Raw genomic sequence first — 16283 nt, 5'->3', positions numbered from 1 at the left:
GTGTCACTTCTGGCACACGTGCCATAGGTTCACCATCACGGGTCTAGCCCATGCACTATGTAGATATTCCTGTACACAAGGTCAGTTACTTGTGCTGTTCCATGTATGCTGTTCCTGCCTGTATCTTACACTCTGGCGTTATGGGTTGGACTGTCTCCAAGACCTGTCTGCAGTCTGCACTTCCACTTCTGGTCCTGTGGTAGACCTCTGCTTCTATGGAGCTGGTGTTTTATGCCTGTTCCTGTGCTATTATGATCAGTATGTCAGGGCTCAGCCACTGATAGGATGAATGGATGGGTAGATGGATGATACACATATCTCCAATAGAAGACAACACCAGGCATCTGATGAAATAGAATCCATAATCAATAAAATGTAATGGTACCCCTAATTTTTATGGTTGGTTTTCCTGAAAACATAACCATGTCCCATAAATTGGCAAAAATAAACACAACAGAATTCAGGCTAGACCAGACTTAAACTCTTCAGAAGTCATCTTGCTTACTGGAGATAAATACAGATATAAGTTAGGCAGAAATGTACTGCAGTGTAAAAGCACAGTTGAAAGTCAACATCAGTGCCTGTTAAAATGAATGCAAGAGCGACTTCAAAAAATGAAAAAGATAAACTTGATTTCCCAGAAAGCCTGAGGTATATTTTTTTATTAGTTGAAGAGCAAACCTGCTTAACTGAGGATTCCTGGTCATCTCACTAAAAAAGAAAAAAAGCTTTCTTAGCCTAATGTATTTTCTTCTTGGTGTTTTTACAGTACCGCCTCTTCACTTCCTTTGCTACATTTTTTGAGGCCTAATCATAGGAGGCCTCTCCCAAAGAAAGAAGCCAATTCTTTTCAAGTTCACTTGGTGCCAATTTTCCTGTCCCTTCAATCAATAAACACAACCGTTTGATGAAGTTGGTTCAGGACAGCCCTTCAGACAGGCCTGGTAATATCTGACCTGCCTGGGGGGATGAGAGAGTAAACAGGCACTGCAATAGAAAACCTGATCCTTGAAAGCCATTTGGAAGTAAAATGACAGAACTTTTACAATTCATTTTTGGAAGAATGCCCTGAAATCCAAGTAGTGTCTACTCAAGAGGTTTAACTAAGTTTAACTAAGGTCAGTCAAGCTCATTTTGCCTAAGTATGACCCTAAACTACCAAGATTGTTCAAATCTAATAAAGAGAGACAGGATTACATGGTAAGAGGAGTCGCCATCCCAAATGTTTGAACAATATAAAAGTTATTTTTTAAAAAAATATATCTACTTAGCGTTGTTGGAATATATGACTTCGTTACACAGCAGGCTAGAGCTCTCATACTCTGCAAACTGTACTGTATTCTCTGCCAAAGGAAAGGCATTCTGCACATGCTCAAACGCCTCCCTTTCTGGACCCCTGTGTTCCACAACTGAGCCTTGACGAGATCGTTCCTCTCTGGAGCTAAAACGACGTGGCGCAGAACGAAACGCTGCGGTAAACGAAACAACCTGAGAAAGAAATGCTTCTCTCCCCTGCGAAATCTATGCATTATTGCAGTCAGGGCAGAAAAGGGCAGCGCGCCCGCCCGCCCCGCTGCAAAGCGAACCCACCGACGCAGCGCCGTTTCTTTTTCATTCTCCCGCGTAGGGAGGCGAACCGGGAAGCGGGGACACCCCCGGGCATTAGCCAGCCTCTCAGTCTGCGCGTGCTGCGCTGCCCGGGTCCCTCGGTGACGCACGGGGGGAGGGTGCCGCTGCCGCCCAAACCCTCCGAGTGCCTTCCTCTCGCGTGGGCTGGCGTTGAGAACCAGGCCGGAAAAGTGCCCAGCCCGGGCCAGGTTTCCGCGCCCCGACCGCTGTTTCTCCTCCCTGCGCCTCGGAGGCCCGCCCCCTTCTTCCCAACCCGCCGCTCTCGGGCTCTGGGTCGACCTCGGGAGCTGCAGCGCACCCCGGCCAGGCCGCGCGGCGCCCCTCCCTCGCCTCGCCTCGCCTTTCGGCAGCGCCTCCGCCACCGCAGCGGGCCCAGCGCTGAGGCGAGCAGGACGGGAACTGCTGCTGCTGGCTGGGTAGCCGTCACCCGGGAAGGCCTCGGACAGAGAAGGACCGGAGCGGAGACCCGGCCAGGCGCGGGGACATGGTGACGGGATGGCCCGCATCGCAGACGCCTTCCCTCTGCACCTGCTCGTCTGGCACAACCGGCACCAGGCGCTGGACAGCGAGCTGCGCAAGGGACAGGTACGCGGAGCCCCCCTCCCCGGTCCGGGACGTCTGTTTTTCTGCTCTATCCACCCAGCCCAGCCTGCCTTCCCTCTCAGCCCGAGCCCAGGGGCGCAGAGAGAAGGGGATGTGATGGAGAGAGTCCCAAGCTTCTTCTGCCTCCCCATTTCATCCCCTCGCTGTCAGGGGAGGGGGCAGTGAACGAGGCCTGTGATTCCCCTAATCCCGAGATGGCTACTTCTAATCTAGATTTCACTTGCATCCCACGGAACCCGTTTCTAATGAATTTCTCTCTTCCTCCTTACTGGCATGGAAAATGTCCGACGAATATTTATTTCCAGATACTAGTTGGGAATCACTCTTTTCCTCAGTCTCGGGGTAGCAACCCTGGTGCTGCATCTCCATTATTTCTCTCCTGTCTCAGAACTCTCCTTTCTTCCTCTTCATTACAACCCAAGGAGCAGTTTGAGGATAGTTATGTAGATCAAGCCACATTTCATTTGGAAATCCCCACATACTAGACCTACCTTAACAATAGGCGCTTCAGAGAAAAGAATACTCCTCCTTTTTTGGCACTCAGCTTGAAATCCCACAGTCTAATGTGCTTTCAATCATAGTTACTCTGCAGCTTCCCCCAGACAGGGTATATGAGGGCAAAGGATCACAAGTTGGCATGTATGCCCCTGGCCTGGTAATGATTATAACATCCTCTGGTATGGAGGGCAAGCTTTTCCTTTTCTCCTTCCCATTTCAGCTTCTTATTCAGGACAATAATGTATAAATGGCCACCATTTTGGGAAAGAATAAAATATTATTAAACTTAAGCATGTGTGTACCCAATTGACCCTGGCTCTTTCTTTGTCCATTTCTACACTTAAACAAATAAAATGAAGACTTCACACTAGGACTTACAGTGATATTCAACTATGGTTGAATGCGATTATGGTCATCATTAGTGCATGTACACTATCCAGGGATGGATGCATTATTCTAAAAGATTCTGTAAGTCACTGCTGAAAATCTTCCTTTTCCTACTTTTTATAGGCTATTTGAGCCTGTGCCTATTTGTGCTTTCTGCAGTGCACTGTTTAACATGATCAAAAATGCGTTGCAGATTTCACTTCCTGTTTGTCCCACAGATTAACATCATGCATTGGATAGGCATTTGTGCTCCAAAAAATTGATAGAAATAGACAGTCTCAGATTGGTAGTTTGTTGGACTCCTGCTAATTTTATATATTTGTTTTTCTACCTAGAGGTTAAAACAAGGAGAATAGTATCTCCAGAATACTGGGCTATGTATTATAGAAAGAATACTGGGCTATGTATTATAGAAAGAATCTTGCCTGATAATTATTTTGGAACTGAGACAAAATGGGGATCAGTTCATTTGAGTTTTCAAAGGTCTATGCTATGAAATGATAATAACTTCAGAAAGTTAAAAAAAATCCTACCTGTTGTTTTCTGGGGGGAAAAGGAAATTATTTGGAGCATCTGGAAAGTGAATTTTGGAAAACTAATATTTTGAGTCATCTAGCCATCCAGATACTTCTGGAAGTTTATAAATATGGTGCTAAAGGCAATTACTGTGTCCTGTTTATCCTCCCTGGGTTTTTTCTTCCCTGTCTCTACAAATGTGAAAATTCTGAAGAAGAGCTTGTAAGAGAGTATTGGGACTACTAGGTCAGGATAGAGTAACAAGTTTATAAATGGCAAATGATTGGGAGTAGAAGTGGTGAGACTTTTTAAGCGAGTCTCCTTTCTTTTCCTCCCTCCCTCCCTTCCTCCCTTCCTTCCATCCATCCATCCATCCTATGTAAAATGTGTGACTAGTTAAGTTCAACCCACGTATTCCCTTTGAATTTAATTGGTAATCTGAGGTTCATTCATTAGTGAGTCAAATATCTCTGAAAAATTTATACCATGGAACAACAGTTTGTGCCCCCTCATTTTTAAACTGAGCTGGATGACAGTTTCTCAGAGTTGCAATAGTTGTGTCCTTCATTGTTGAAACAAGGCTGGAATAGATTTTGCCCCAACATATTTTCCCACTAGTGAATTACAAATCAACTTTCTATAATTCCTTGCTGTAGTGTTAGTAGCTATTAGATTATGTAGATGGATGCTTATTAAATTAACCTCATCTAAATAATCTTAACTACATTGCTCCAAAACATGTTAATTTTTGTTTCTTATTTTTTTATTTACTGTGTAAGTATGCATTGTAGTGTATACCTTCTGTCATTAAAAAGCAAATCCAATTGGGCTGATCTTGGTCCCTTTTGTCAGAAGGAAAGATTGTTGATGTGAATGGCTACCTTTATAATAATGAAACTCTGGAGGATAACATTGCAAGACTCTTTCATCAGGAAGTCAAAATTGAATACCAGTACTGTATTATAAAACAATTTATGGGCTGAAATACCGCTGTAGGCATCAATTTACATTAAACAGCAATGTTGGTTCTTTAGTCCTTCAACTAGCTGCTAGTGGATAAAACTATATTACAATTCCTATTAGTGTCCTTTGTGTCAGTTCAGTTAACTCTATGAATTATATCTAATCCTGGATGGCCTTAGAGATAAAGAGCAATATTTGAGAACAAGTGCTGGCTGAATGGCATTCTTTAACAGAAGATATTTGAACAAGGCCATTCTCAAGACTGATCCCAGCACTGAAAATTGATCGAGCTTGCAGTTGAAGTTAAACACCATGCTTGTTTTATCTGCAAAACATTTCTTATCCAGATTATTAATCCTCTGATTCTTTTGCAGCATGATATTGAAATGCTTGACCCACGTGGCCGAACACCTCTGGAATTGGCAGTGTCCCTTGGGAACTTGGAATCTGCCCGTGTATTGCTGCGACACAATGCCAGTGTGGGTCAGGAGAATGCCAATGGCTGGACAGGTAGGACATAGTTGAAAGTCTGTATTGCTAGAGCAATGAGAAATGTTCCTCCTTTACTTCCTGGCTTCTGTGGCAAAAGATTTTAGTTTGCACAAATTTCAAAAAAACCCTGCTTAACAGTGTGAAAAGCTGTTAGATTCTTTTGCTTGTTAGGTATGTAAACTTCCTAGCCTAGAGCACTTAAAATATTTTGGGACAGATTATCAAATGGAGATTATAGGAGTGAATTAAGTAACTAAAATGGGCTGTAGGGTTCATTTTTTAAAATAAAATAATTTCTTATATGGCAGGCAGAGAAAGGTAGAAAATTGGAAAGGATTGAAAGTTGGACACAGGAAGGCAAAACTATTGAAAAATTAAGGACTTGTGACATCTGCTGTGAGGAATAGACAGTGAAGGATGGAAATCATTGTTTTCTCATGAGACAGTAAAGTCTCGCTTCCTTCAAGCCTCTGGTCAACTCCTTATCTTTCACACTTGTTTTTGGAAAAGGACAAGTTTGTCCAAATGTCTTCATGAGGTGACCATAAATGCTTCTTACTGTGTATTTGTTTCAAGACCGCCAATAGACCACAGGTGGTCCTTTACTTACTGCCACAGTTGAGCCCAAAATTTATGTTGTTAAGTGGGATAATTGTTCAGTGAATTTTGTCACATTTTGCGACCATTCCTGCCACAGTTGTTAAGTGAATCATTGTAGTTCTTAAGTTAGTAACACGTTAGTTAAGTGAATCTGGATTCCCCATTGACCTTGCTTGCAAAGCAAAGGTTGCAGAAAGTGATCATGTGATCCTGAGACACTGCAACCATCATAAATATGAGTCAGTTGCCAAGCATCTGAATTTTGATCATGAGACCATGGGGATGCTGAAATTGTCATAAGTGTGAAAAAGAGTCATAAGATACTTTTTTCTGTGCTGTTGTAACTTCAAATTGCACTAAACAAACTGTTATAAGTCAAGGACTACTTGTATTTCTAATGGTTAATCACTCTAGGTTTTAATTTTAATTTTTAAAATTTTCTTTAAGATATAAAAAAGCAAATCTGTGAAGCAAAACCATTAAAACAGAAACTATACAGATTTCCTGAAACACCATGATATAAATCAGATGGAATTATGTTAATGTTGAAACCTTCTGGAAAAATTTAGACTTCTCTTTTAAGAAGAAAAATGACTTAACCAAATATACTACAGTGAAACATTCTTGCCAAACCATCTAATTGATTTATATCCTTAATATAAATAATAACATTCATAGTTATTAAAAAGCAAATGGTCTACACCAAATATATTCAGCAAGGACATCTTCATATTTCAGCAGATTTCATTGTGAAATCTACAAAAAAGTCAAGTTTCCTCATGATTGCATTTGTTTTGTGTCAGCTGAGATGTAACCTTCAACTAATTGAATATTTAAGTTGCAGATAGAAGAGTGGGCTTTCCACTTTGTGCAATTTTCTTAGTATTATGGTACCTTTCCCACTCTTTCTGCTCAGGTTCCCAGCACTGTTGACATAAATAAGCACAATTCTAGTTCTTCTGGCATTTAGATGTTTCCTTTGATAGATATAGATACAGATAGATAAAGAGGTTGAATCTGATTCTGCTGGATGTGAGAATAGAGTAAAATTCAACTGAGGTTAGAGATAAGATAAGGCATAATGAAACAGAAAGAAGATCCAAGAAGCTAGATACTTACTGTTTCCTTACACTCTTTCCGTGGCATCTAGTCCTTCAAGAAGCTGTAAGCACTGGAGATCCAGAGATGGTACAGTTGATACTCCAATATCGTGATTACCAGCGTGCCACACGACGACTGGCTGGTATTCCAGAATTACTCAACAAACTACGTAGGGTATGTATTAATATAATCTTCCAGATAAATCGGAGTATTTTCCATTCTCTTTTGGAGTCTGCAAATATTTATTTTGCGATATCTATCCTGGCTTTGTCAAATATTCTTGCCAAAAGTTGTAAAGAGGAGGAAATTAAACCTTGTCAAACAATTTCTTGTGCAGCTTTCCTCAATTTGGTGCCTCTCAGGAAAACATGTTGGCTCGTATTATGAAAGATGTAATCTTGCACTTTGGAAGAACATACATTTAGAGAAGTTTGCTCTTGTGGATTGTTCTTCTGTTTTTCTCTAAGATCTGGCTGCATTTGGTTTAAAAAATAATAGTCTAGATACAAGCAGTCCTTAATGTATGACCACTATTGAGTGTGGGATTTTGGCTGCAAGTTGTTGCAATTGTAAGCTGAATCACTACATAACCGGACTTGTTTTTATGTGAGTCATTGCAGTCATTAAGCAAATCACATAGTTGTAAGTCTCAATCCAGTTTATCCAATAGGCACTGTTAGTTGCTTTTTGCTGGAAAATGGCAAAAATATTACAAAATACAATCAAAACACAATTACATTGGAAATGGCTTGAAGTTTATTACAACATCCTGGGATGCTGCATCTGGTTATAAATGTGAGCCAGCTGCCAAGTGCACAAAATGCCATCCTGTGATTTCAGGGGTGATGTGACAGTTGTAATGTTGAGGACAAGTTGTAAGTAACCTTTTCAAAGTCAGTCATAACTTGAAGCAATCCCTTGTAAGTCGAGGACTACTTGCAGTTAACAACATTAACATCTTTTATTTCTGTCCGAAGTATGTGCAGTTACATTTCTTTACCATGTTAATTTGTAGGAAATAAGTTGGAATGGCACACTTTCAGGATTTCAGAAGTAATTTCTGGGAATCCTGAAAACATCAGCACTGAACTTTTAAATATTTTCTTCTTCAGTGTCTTTTGAAACATTCTTGGCCTTGCTAGTTGCCAAACCTAATTGCATAATATACTCCTACTGACAAAAGATTTGTCATAGTGTTAAGCCCTGTCTATTTCAGAGGAAAAACATACAGAGGTTGTATCTTCCTGTCCCTTCTCTTGTTTGTACTGATTTCACTTCTGGTTTGTAATGAATTAGTTTTCCATTTCCTCAGGCCCCTGACTTCTATGTGGAAATGAAGTGGGAGTTTACCAGCTGGGGTAAGTCAGTACTTCAGGTGTCTAATTCAGTGAGTAAAGAGGAAAAATGAACACGAGATAGAAAAGATGGTGTGCAGAAAAATATTTGAACTAAGGAATGAGATTTCCTTGTTTGGTTATTATCATTACTTTTCAGAATAGATTTGGCCACTAACTTTCAAAAAGGGTATCACTGGCAGAGCATGTGGACTAACTGTTCGTTTTGTGAAAAAAGGAATTCTGCCTCTTGTTCTACAGTCAGTGCAGTGGCTTCTTCCGTGGGCAGCCTATCCAGGGGATTTTAACATGTGATAACACAAGTAGTGCTCCGAAGCTTTTAAGTGATAATTTGGAAGGTTGGGAAGGTCCCACGCAGATGCCTCAGGGACCTATTAAATTTGTTGTTTATTCTTAGGCATGTTGTTGTCTCACCTTACCCTACTTTTAAAGAGGCTATAATTCCTTCATGGAAAACAGTCTTGTACAAATGTGACTCATTATTTAATAGTTCCAGGTAATGATCCTTATGCCTCTGTTTATTATCTTCCTCTCTCTCTCTCTGCAGTGCCTCTTGTCTCCAAAATATGTCCAAGCGATGTGTATCGGGTATGGAAGCGGGGTGAAAACCTGCGGGTAGACACTACCTTACTGGGCTTTGAGCACATGACCTGGCAGCGGGGCCGGCGCAGCTACATCTTTAAAGGCGAAGGTCAGAATATCCCTTTCTTGGGAGATGGGCGCGTGCTCAGTGACACGTGTGGTTTCGGGTGAAAGTGTTTTTCTTCCAAGGTTGCCTTTTCATCCTCTTTCTCCTCCCCCTTTTTTTAGATGAAAATGCTGTGGTGATGGAAGTTGACCATGATAAGCAGGTTGTGTACACTGAGACATTGTCACTAGCCTTGCATGAGCCTGAGCTGATGCTGGCTGCCATGCAGCCTTCGGAGGAACATGTTGCCAGTCGCCTCACATCTCCTATTGTCTCCACCCACCTTGATACCAAGAATATTGCCTTCGAGCGGTGAGTTTTGGCAGACGGAAGGGAATGTATTATTCAGTGCTTATCAGTGCCCATATAGGGGGGATTGTGCGGGAGGAGCAGGAACATAGTGACCCTGTGTGGCAATTGTTGGGGAGCAAGAGCAGGAGAAACTACCAAAGGTTTTGCTTTGATCCTGTAAGCTGCTTGATGTTCTTATACCATAAGAGGGAGCCGAGGAAATCAAAATTGAAGTGAGACCCAACTTGGAAAGAAAGTCTCTGTGATTCTTTGAGCACTAAATAGTTTTTTCAGGAAGCCTTATATTGGAAATGGCTTGAAGTTTATTATGACAAAACATCCTACTTTTGCCTTTGGTCTGGTTACTGGAAGACCAGGTTTCCTTACACAAGAAAATAGTTGCTCTGGAAACACCACTTAGTCTCTTTAGTTAAGGCTTTTTAAAGGTAGAGGTATAGGCAGGTCTATTTGTGCAATAACAGCATTTAATGTAATTAATATTTTTAGGTGAGGGATTCTCATACTAGGGATCACATAATTCCTAAGTTACTTGATCTCACCCTGGTGTTGTGAATTGACTGTCTGCTTATCCAAGCAGTGTAATGCATGGATGGCAGTGATCCAGCTGTGTGTTTGCAGTCTAGACTTGTACAACCAAAACTGTATAACTGATAGAACTCATGCTATCAAGGGTGACCTCAGGATTTGCTACTTCCACATCTCCCTGCTCCATGGGCACCTCCATGTTTTCATTGGCCATCTACAAGGCATGCTTGCTGAACTCTCAGCGTGTTTTCTAGCACGGCCTTTCCTGTTCTGTCTGCTGCCAGCAGCTTCCATGCATCCATCCTGGCTGGATTGGGAAGGGGGAACAACAGGGTGGAAGAGAAAGCTAATATCACTTGGAATTTCCTTACACTGCACAGCCCTTGTTCAGGGTGAGAGAGAGAATTGAGAAAAGTGGGCAGAGTTGAGATGCAGCAGCAATGATGTCTCAGCAGATCTGGAAAACTTGGCCAGGAGACGAGCAGTACATTCCCTTCTGTGCAGGAAGGCAGCGACCCATCCTTATCCAAATGTCTTGAAGAAGAAGTTCTCCTGGTAGCATAGATCGTCCAGAGGTTCTGGGCACAGATAGGCACCAAAAAACTACCTCTAAAAACAGGAAAAGAAATGCAGTTCAGATAAAGAAAGGTTTTATGTAACCTTATCCACGAATAAAACTGTGAAATAGTGACAAAGATCCTGGTAACAATCCAGCTGTGCTAGGTATGTACCAAAGACAGAGCAAGAACATAGTCTGACAGGGCTCTGGCTTTGTGTGCACAATTAAGGTGACTTGTGTCCAGAACCCCAGATGACTTGCACATGAGCTCTGACAGTGATTCAGTTTTTGATGTGCAAGTCTGGGGTTGCACACAAAAAATTGGAGTACTAACCAAATGCCCTTCTGCTCTCCTAATGAAGCTGACCACCAGCTTCTCCAGGTAAAAGAGGTGGTCTGTTTGACAGTGGGAATCCTGTCAGAACATAGTATAACAACTTTATTTCTTGTGGGGAGATCACAAAAAGTTATTTATCATTTCAGCATCACAGAGTTTGAGATTTAGACTGAAATAGGAATCCATTCCATGTGCAAGTTTGGGCCATTGTCATACTTGACTCAGGAATATCTTTCTATTCAGGAACAAATCTGGCATCTGGGGCTGGCGCTCGGAGAAAATGGAAGTAATCAGTGGTTACGAAGCCAAGGTACAATTCTCTGTCTTTGTATAATTATCCAACATAAATGTCAAGATTTAGCTTATCTTCTGTACTTCTAATTAGCAGTCTTTGAAGGAATCAAATAATATAAATGAGTTTGTGCTTCTCCAGGTTTACAGTGCCAGCAATGTGGAGCTTATCACCAAAACACGTACCGAGCACCTGTCTGACCAGGACAAAACACGCAACAAAGGTAGAGCACACATGTACTACTTCCAGTTTTGAACCCATGTTGACTTAACCAGTCTATTATGCTGTAGATAATTTGTCCTCATGATAGTTCCAGTTATTCATTCTCTCTCTTTAGTAATTGTTCTTTGACCTTGGTTGCCTTGTCCTCAGCAAATTCAACATGGAATATTTATATTTCATTTACTTATTTATTATGTTTACATCTTTCCCAAAAATTGAATACACTGAATAAAGCACTGCTATGTCCGGTGTTATATCTCTCCACCCCTGTGAGATAAGTTGAACTGAAAGAGAATGACTAACCTGATGAACTTTAAAGCTCTATTACTTGTGATAGAATATTTTGTATGGGGGCGGGGGAATAGAAAACAGTATAGGAAGAAAGATTTTTGAATAACAAGATTATAGGTGCTGGTCTTTGTGGCTTTGGAATAATAAGAAACCTACTTAGAAATCTAGATGTAGCATCTTTTAAACAAAGTGTAAATTTTGAATTCTTACGTAAAATGCAAGAGAGCCTCCGAGGTGATTCTTGATTTCTCATTTGTTCATTTATTTATGAAATTTACATGGTACTTTTCACTCCAGGCAATCTCAGATGTAGTAAATAAATCAATATAGTATCAAATCAACAATCAAACTATTGTATAGAGATTAAAATGAAACACCAGCTAATATTGCTGGCATTTTTAACATTTTTAAATAATAAATTTGATGGCACTTACTCTCAGGTGATTAAAAATAGGATTCTATACTGACAATGCATTCAATTTATCAATATGCCTTACTCTTATACATTTAGATAACACAGGATAGCACTATTAAAATATTTTTAAAAATACTTTTTTAATGAGACAAAAACTGTATTTGCATTGAATGCATGTTGAAAAACAGATCCATTCTTGCAAATTGTGGAAGCTTTTCCTTCCTTGTTGCTGGCCTTCCAGAATACCAAAATGATTTTACCGGTAAAAAGAGATGAGTAATTTAAACACTCTAAAACTTAATCATTCGTTTCTATGATTAAGGAAAATACCAACCAGCTCTGAAGAAAGTATACAGTATATATTCATGGATAAGCTGAGAATGTTAGGTTCCAAAATATACCCCCAAAATTAGTTTTGGCTTCTCTACAGACCAGAGTTCAGAGTTTTTAAAGACTGTCACAACCTTAACATCACATGGTTTTATAAAAAAATGACATAACAGTTTGCAGTTTCCTGCCTGTGGTTGCAGTTTAAAAATTGAGGGATAGCTTATCTGCGAGTGGCACATTTTTCATGGTATTTTGGTTGAAATTCATAGTGTTGTCTTATCTGCAGATAGGTTTATCCACAATTATGTACAGTGTTTATTTTGCTGCAATCACTTGTCCTATTCCCTATCTTAGCAGCCCTTGCAACCAGGTTCTTATTAGTGTAAAATAAATTAGCTTCTTGGAGGAAAAGTGAGGTAGATAAGTAAATAGTCTTGCCCAGTATTAGGAGTGGGCAGTATGGGACAAATTCTTTTGACATTTTATAAGATACTTGTTGCTGTAAAGAAAGAATATATTTAGGAAAGCCAGGTAAATATTGAGCTATTGCCACGTACAGAGGGCTGCCTTTGAACAAATCCTGGAAGCTGCAAATGGTCTCCAGATAGTTATTGGACATGCTTTGAAATGCCCAGGTGATACAGTATTGATTATTGGTCACCTTAAAAGCCTTTAAGGCATAGCTCTACATTTTATGAAGATCACTTACTGTTTTGCTCATCTGGTAAGATCTGGTAGGGTTGATGTACTTTAGGAACCCTTGATCAAGCAATGCCATCTGTCGGAGGCATTGACTTCTCTATTACAGTGTCTGCTTTCTGGAATTATACTTCCCCACTGATTTATTTACCTACCTACCTACCTGATGTCATTCCACAAGTTGTTAAAAACCTGACTATTCTTCTGAGCCTTGGGATAGGAGGTTGGAAGGTCCTGGGTGATTGGTTGTTACTTAATCTATCCAGATGCTTAAGTTTTTCTTTACTGCTTTCTTGTTTTAAGTGTAACCAGCTCAGAATCATTTTGGGTCTCAAGGGAAGCTTCTAAATTTATTTTTTTAAAATTTAAAAAAATAACAAGTGAGTAGTGAATGCCTGCTCTTATATAATATAGTAGTAGCGGTTATAGTAAAAGAGAAGGGCAAATTACAGTCAGATATATTACTGGGACATACATAAGCATTTTGTGACATGAAGCTTTTCCCATGACATTTCTACAGCGATGGGGAAAAGACACCAAGTTTCAATGTACTATGCAATTATTATTATTTTGAATTATGTTTATATCTCTTGTCTCTTTTTTCAATGGGGAAATACAAAGTAAGGCAAATAGCTGTTCCACATAATGGAATAGTTTTAAGATGCGATGAGGGGACAACTTAGCTGGAAGCCAGGCAGGCCAATGAAAACTTTTTTGGTTTAGTTTCTTTCCACAGTGGTCTGCTGCTGCTGCTGCTGCTAAGGGTCTAAAGAAAGGGGGGCTGGGGGACAGGCCAATATTTGGATGTTGGAGGAGCCTCAGTTCACATTTCATTTTCAGTGCTATGTAGGTCTTGCACTGTAATATTAAAAAGGGTTCACTTGGGGAGATGCTCATCTTTGTAGAAATAAAAGAGACATTTTCTGTAGTATTTTATTATCTTTCAAGGGCTGCTGCTGCTAGTGCTAAAACTGTTTTATCTGCAAGTGTTTAGTATATCATGTTTATTTTAATATCAAAAGCACAAGTTCTATGCTGCATGCCACCTTGAATGCTGTAACGAACAGATAGGATGGATATATTTTAAAGAAACATTATAAGCATCTGATAAAAATAGGTAATTGTAACGGAAGTGCTTCTTTGAGAAGAAGCATAGGACTTACTCTTTTGGATGTCCTTTCCTCACTCTACAGGCTCCAAGACTCCATTCCAGTCCTTCCTAGGAATTGCCCAGCAGCATGCAGCCCAGAATGGGGTATGTAACAAGGTTCCTTCCCTGCACAGGGAAAAGGGTGCTAGCTGAGTCATCTGGATGAGGAACTAAAGGGGAGGAAGGCAGCAACAAGAGACTTACGCTGGACCAGTTTGGTGGGACTGGTGGGGAGTGAGACTTGGTATTTATGTGGCGTTTACAATTATTGCTAGAATCCTCTGCTTAGAGTAGATCCTGCTTCCCATTTTTCAGGCCCCTGTGCTGCAGTCAGCCAGTCCCACAAACCCAACATCTATCACCCCTGAGGAATACTTTGACCCCAACTTCAACTTGGAGTCCCGTAATATTGGCCGCCCTATTGAGATGTCCAGCAAAGTTCAGAGGTGAGTGCAGATGGGAAAGAGAGTGCAGCATTGATATACAGTGGGAAACACAAGACATGAAGACTAGCATTGATGCTTTTGGGGGGTGAGAATGAAAATCCATAAGGGTGAGCATGACGGCTAGACCTTTTGGTGTGCTAAGATGGAAGAAAGGAAAGTTCTAGAAACTGACTTGTTCCTTATTTGTTAGGTTCAAGGCCACTCTGTGGCTCTGTGAGGACCATCCCCTCTCCCTGGTGGAGCAGGTGACACCTATTATTGATCTGATGGCGATCAGCAATGCTCATTTTGCCAAGTTACGTGATTTCATCACCCTCAAGTTACCTCCTGGCTTCCCAGTTAAAATCGGTGAGAGAGATGCAAAGCAAACTGGCTGAAACTGGGAGTGGCAAGTGATGGTGCTAACCATTGTAATGTGGAACTAGAAGACAAAGTGTGGCAGAGGGAACAGGAGTATGGCAGGAATGATGTATGTCAAAGTCGGATGTAACAGTAGATCTGTGGTTGCTGATATTTATTTCTGAAGACCAGGTACTGAGAAACAGAAAGTGGGAGGCACTATTACATACCTGATCTATAGAAGCACTTAGTTAATCATTGTAGGAGTAGAATGCTGGCTACTCTAGATGGCTTTTGGTCCAGTCCAGGATCAGGATTCTTTTTATATTGTTATATTCTTATTAATAATGTTTTGATGGGTTCAGCAAGAGACCTGAAAATAAATAGTTCCCATCCTTTCATTCTTTTCTTTCCCTTTTCTATAAGTTTTCCCTGTCATTTTCAGAGATCCCTCTCTTCCACGTGCTCAATGCCCGGATCACTTTCAGTAATTTGTGTGGCTGTGATGAGCCACTAAGCTCAGTGCGGATCTGTACTCCTACCCAATACCCTGGCAGCAGCGAGGAACCAAGTGCTGGGGCAGAGGCAGCCAGCAACACTAAAGGTAAGATCAAGGGCCATATCAAAATTATACCCAATGCTTCTATGGCTTCAGTGATGTAACCTTTGGTAAAACTGGATAAAGAAAAAGAGGAAAGAAGCTGTTGGAGCTGGAAGAGATGATGCCCAACAGTCCATACTGAATTATTTGAAGAAGTAATAGAGAAAAGGATAAAACAGGATGTGCAGTCTGCATCCCATAAGCTGCCAGACGGGTCCTAGGCTCTGCTTCTGTAACTCCCATAGCACCTCAGAAATTATGCCAATATTTTTCATCAAACAAAAGTGTGAACTTCCCTCTCTTTTTTTTTAAGTTTAAACTTCCAAACAAACTTTATTTGTCTAAAATACAACCCAAGCCCCAAAGGAACCTCTTGAAAATCTATGCTTTGCCCACTTGTGTGGTAACATTACATCACCATTGCTTCCCCAAACTATCAAAATATATATTTATCATGGAACAGCTGCTAAAAGATTGCTTGCTCTGGAAAAGACTAGTTAAAAGAATGACTCTTTTAACTGAAAGAAAGACTGTGCTGTTCTTGTCCATAATCCGTCTCCTTCATCCACTTACCTTACTCTAGGAAAAATTCCTAGCAGAGATCCATACTGGTCCTAACAGCAGCAACCGTAAATATTGAATTTGCACTTGATTCTCTCCCTTTCACCTCAGAAAATGCTGTCTAGAAGGATTCTGCACAGAATTTGCCCAAACTTTTCACAATCTTATTTTGCCTATCTAGGACTGATGCGCAGAGCTAGTAAAACAATTTCCAATTGTTGTTTCCATTTAAAGATTTTGCTGTTGTTATTACTCTGGCATAATAATAGTTCACACTAATTTAGTCTTGTGCTTTCCCTCTCTATTGTTCTGAGAAAATTGAGTAATGCCAGCTTTTTGCTAAACTGTTATGTCTTGGTTCACCTGGGAAGA

The 16283-nt window shown here is 40.6% G+C and overlaps 1 protein-coding gene across 1 annotated transcript in view; it reads left to right on the top strand.

The window, feature by feature from the left end:
• The first annotated feature begins 1760 nt into the window (after positions 1-1760).
• The window catches only part of ANKRD13D (ankyrin repeat domain 13D), a 29746-nt gene continuing 15223 nt past the window's right edge, over positions 1761-16283 (top strand). Inside the window, exons 1-12 of the mRNA XM_026719614.2 lie at positions 1761-2214; positions 4971-5106; positions 6839-6963; positions 8102-8147; positions 8692-8835; positions 8955-9144; positions 10809-10875; positions 10999-11080; positions 14008-14069; positions 14280-14410; positions 14601-14758; positions 15195-15353. Of these exons, the coding sequence (XP_026575399.1) occupies positions 2125-2214; positions 4971-5106; positions 6839-6963; positions 8102-8147; positions 8692-8835; positions 8955-9144; positions 10809-10875; positions 10999-11080; positions 14008-14069; positions 14280-14410; positions 14601-14758; positions 15195-15353 (1390 nt within the window). The 5' untranslated portion in view covers positions 1761-2124. The remainder of the gene's footprint in view (positions 2215-4970; positions 5107-6838; positions 6964-8101; positions 8148-8691; positions 8836-8954; positions 9145-10808; positions 10876-10998; positions 11081-14007; positions 14070-14279; positions 14411-14600; positions 14759-15194; positions 15354-16283) is intronic.

The sequence above is a fragment of the Pseudonaja textilis genome, chromosome 1, assembly GCF_049901715.1.
Source record: "Pseudonaja textilis isolate UNSWEBS1 chromosome 1, rPseTex1.2, whole genome shotgun sequence".
Classification (NCBI taxonomy): Eukaryota; Metazoa; Chordata; class Lepidosauria; order Squamata; family Elapidae; genus Pseudonaja; species Pseudonaja textilis.
The sequence above is the reverse complement of the archived record's forward strand: the minus strand, read 5'-3'. Positions and strand labels throughout refer to the sequence as shown.